General features: G+C 40.3%; 1 protein-coding gene across 2 annotated transcripts in view; it reads right to left on the reverse strand.

Moving 5' to 3' along the window:
• Positions 1 to 469: 469 nt before the first annotated feature.
• Positions 470 to 1,776, reverse strand: part of LOC104169371 (myosin regulatory light chain 2, smooth muscle minor isoform) — a 5,070-nt gene continuing 3,763 nt past the window's right edge. Inside the window, exon 3 of one of the 2 annotated variants that reach the window (XM_009710270.1) lies at positions 470 to 1,258. In XM_009710270.1, the coding sequence (XP_009708572.1) occupies positions 1,086 to 1,258 (173 nt within the window). In that variant the 3' untranslated portion in view covers positions 470 to 1,085. The remainder of the gene's footprint in view (positions 1,259 to 1,776) is intronic. The other variant, XM_009710271.1, reaches the window with a different exon arrangement.

Here is a 1,776-nt window from a genome sequence, read left to right on the forward strand (position 1 = left end):
TTCCATACCGCAAGAACTCGGGGATATAATTATGAGAAAGGGAACAAAAGGGAATGCCTCCTTCTCACACACCCAAAGAACCACTCTCAGCAGAAGCCCGTAAAAATATATTGTATATTGTTTCATTTGGAAAGCAAAACCAACATTTTCAGACAGAAAACAAAAAGGACAGAGACAGCACACCTTCCTTCTTCATCCAGCCCCATTCTCACTGGGCTTTGAAAAAAGATGGGAAGAAAAAAGAAAGAAAAAAATAAATGGTTGCAATGAATTGTAATGAATTCTATAATGTCGGTCCTGCAGATCTGGTAAGAGGCATCACTCAAGCATTATACTCACACATGGTACCTTTTTTTTTAAGAAAGCACTAGGATTTATCATGTACATTTTTAAAAAGCAGTATTAATATTGTACTCGGTGTCGAGAAATGGAGGCGCTAAGGTGGTAAAATACCCCCTCAAAAACACCCTTAAGATTTAAAATGTTTAATGTGCAAGTCTTGGACAGAAATCATTAATTTACAATGTACTAAAAGTTGAAGGATGGGAATTTCTTCATTGTATGTGCTCACAGTAGTAAGTGAAGTACTTAGTCGCTGAAGTACAAACATCAGTTTGCTTAAGTGACTTATGCTTCATTTTTAAGGCAAAAATAGGTAACCACACGACTGCATACAGTTGCAAAAATATTTACAGATATGATTAGATAAACAGTCCACTTCTAGCGTGAAAATTTTAATGATGTACTTAATATAGCAGTGTTTTATTTGAAAAGTTACCATGAAAAATGTAAAATTAATCTAGTTAGGATGAGTAGCACTGACATTTTTACCTGGGCCTCCACACTCACTGATCTTTCTCCCTAAACCTCTATCGCTATAAGCTGTCCTCTCTCCCTGCCCATTTCCAGTCTTACTCAAAGGTGCAGGTGTGCCCGAGCAGCCCCAGAGTCCACAGAGGAAAAAGCTGGAATGCTAAAAATGTATGCAAAAGGTCCCAACAAGAAGAAAAGAAAAAAACACAACCTGAGAAATAAAATTAAAGGAGGGGTGGGGGGAAGCTATCTGCAGGTATCCAGGTACTTGCTCAGTCATCCTTATCTTTTGCTCCATGTTTCAGGATGCGCGTGAATTCAATGTAGTTGAAATTCCCCTTTTTGTCGATGGGCGCCTCTCTGTACAGCTCGTCTACCTCCTCATCCGTGAACCTGTCGCCCATTGTCGTCAGCAGCTCTCGCAGGTAGTCTTCTTGGATGAACCCTAGAGTGAGACGTATAGAGAGAAACACAAAAGGGAAGCTGTTTCTTAGCTGAGTCTTCAAAAGCAGTAAGACAGACATGCCAACAGACATGCAGTTAACCGATACAGCACGGGACATATGCATTTGCACCAACAGCCCCAAATACTTTAGCTGAATTCTAAAGAAAGTCCTTCAATGCAAAGGGGAAGGGGGGAAGTTTGATACATTTCATACAGATTTTTGAAAAGAGGGCCTGATCTGCTGTGATCTAATAACACCTATTTCCATCTACTGATCTTCAACAGCTCAAAGTGGAAAAACAAGTTCCTGTCACTGCCAATCTTCATTACACAAGCTGTTCTCCTAATTGAATTATCTTTTTCTTGACTTAATTAGATATATTTGCGCATCCTCTATAAACCAGTCCTCCCTCTGGGGACTAAATCACCACTGCTTGGCTCTTCACTGCTGCACAATACTGTTGCTGGAAGCGGTTTACGTGGACACAGTGAACTGCTGGCAAGTGTCCAGGGAAAGA

The sequence above is a fragment of the Cariama cristata genome, unplaced genomic scaffold, assembly GCF_000690535.1.
Source record: "Cariama cristata isolate BGI_N322 unplaced genomic scaffold, ASM69053v1 scaffold10791, whole genome shotgun sequence".
NCBI classification, from domain to species: domain Eukaryota; kingdom Metazoa; phylum Chordata; class Aves; order Cariamiformes; family Cariamidae; genus Cariama; species Cariama cristata.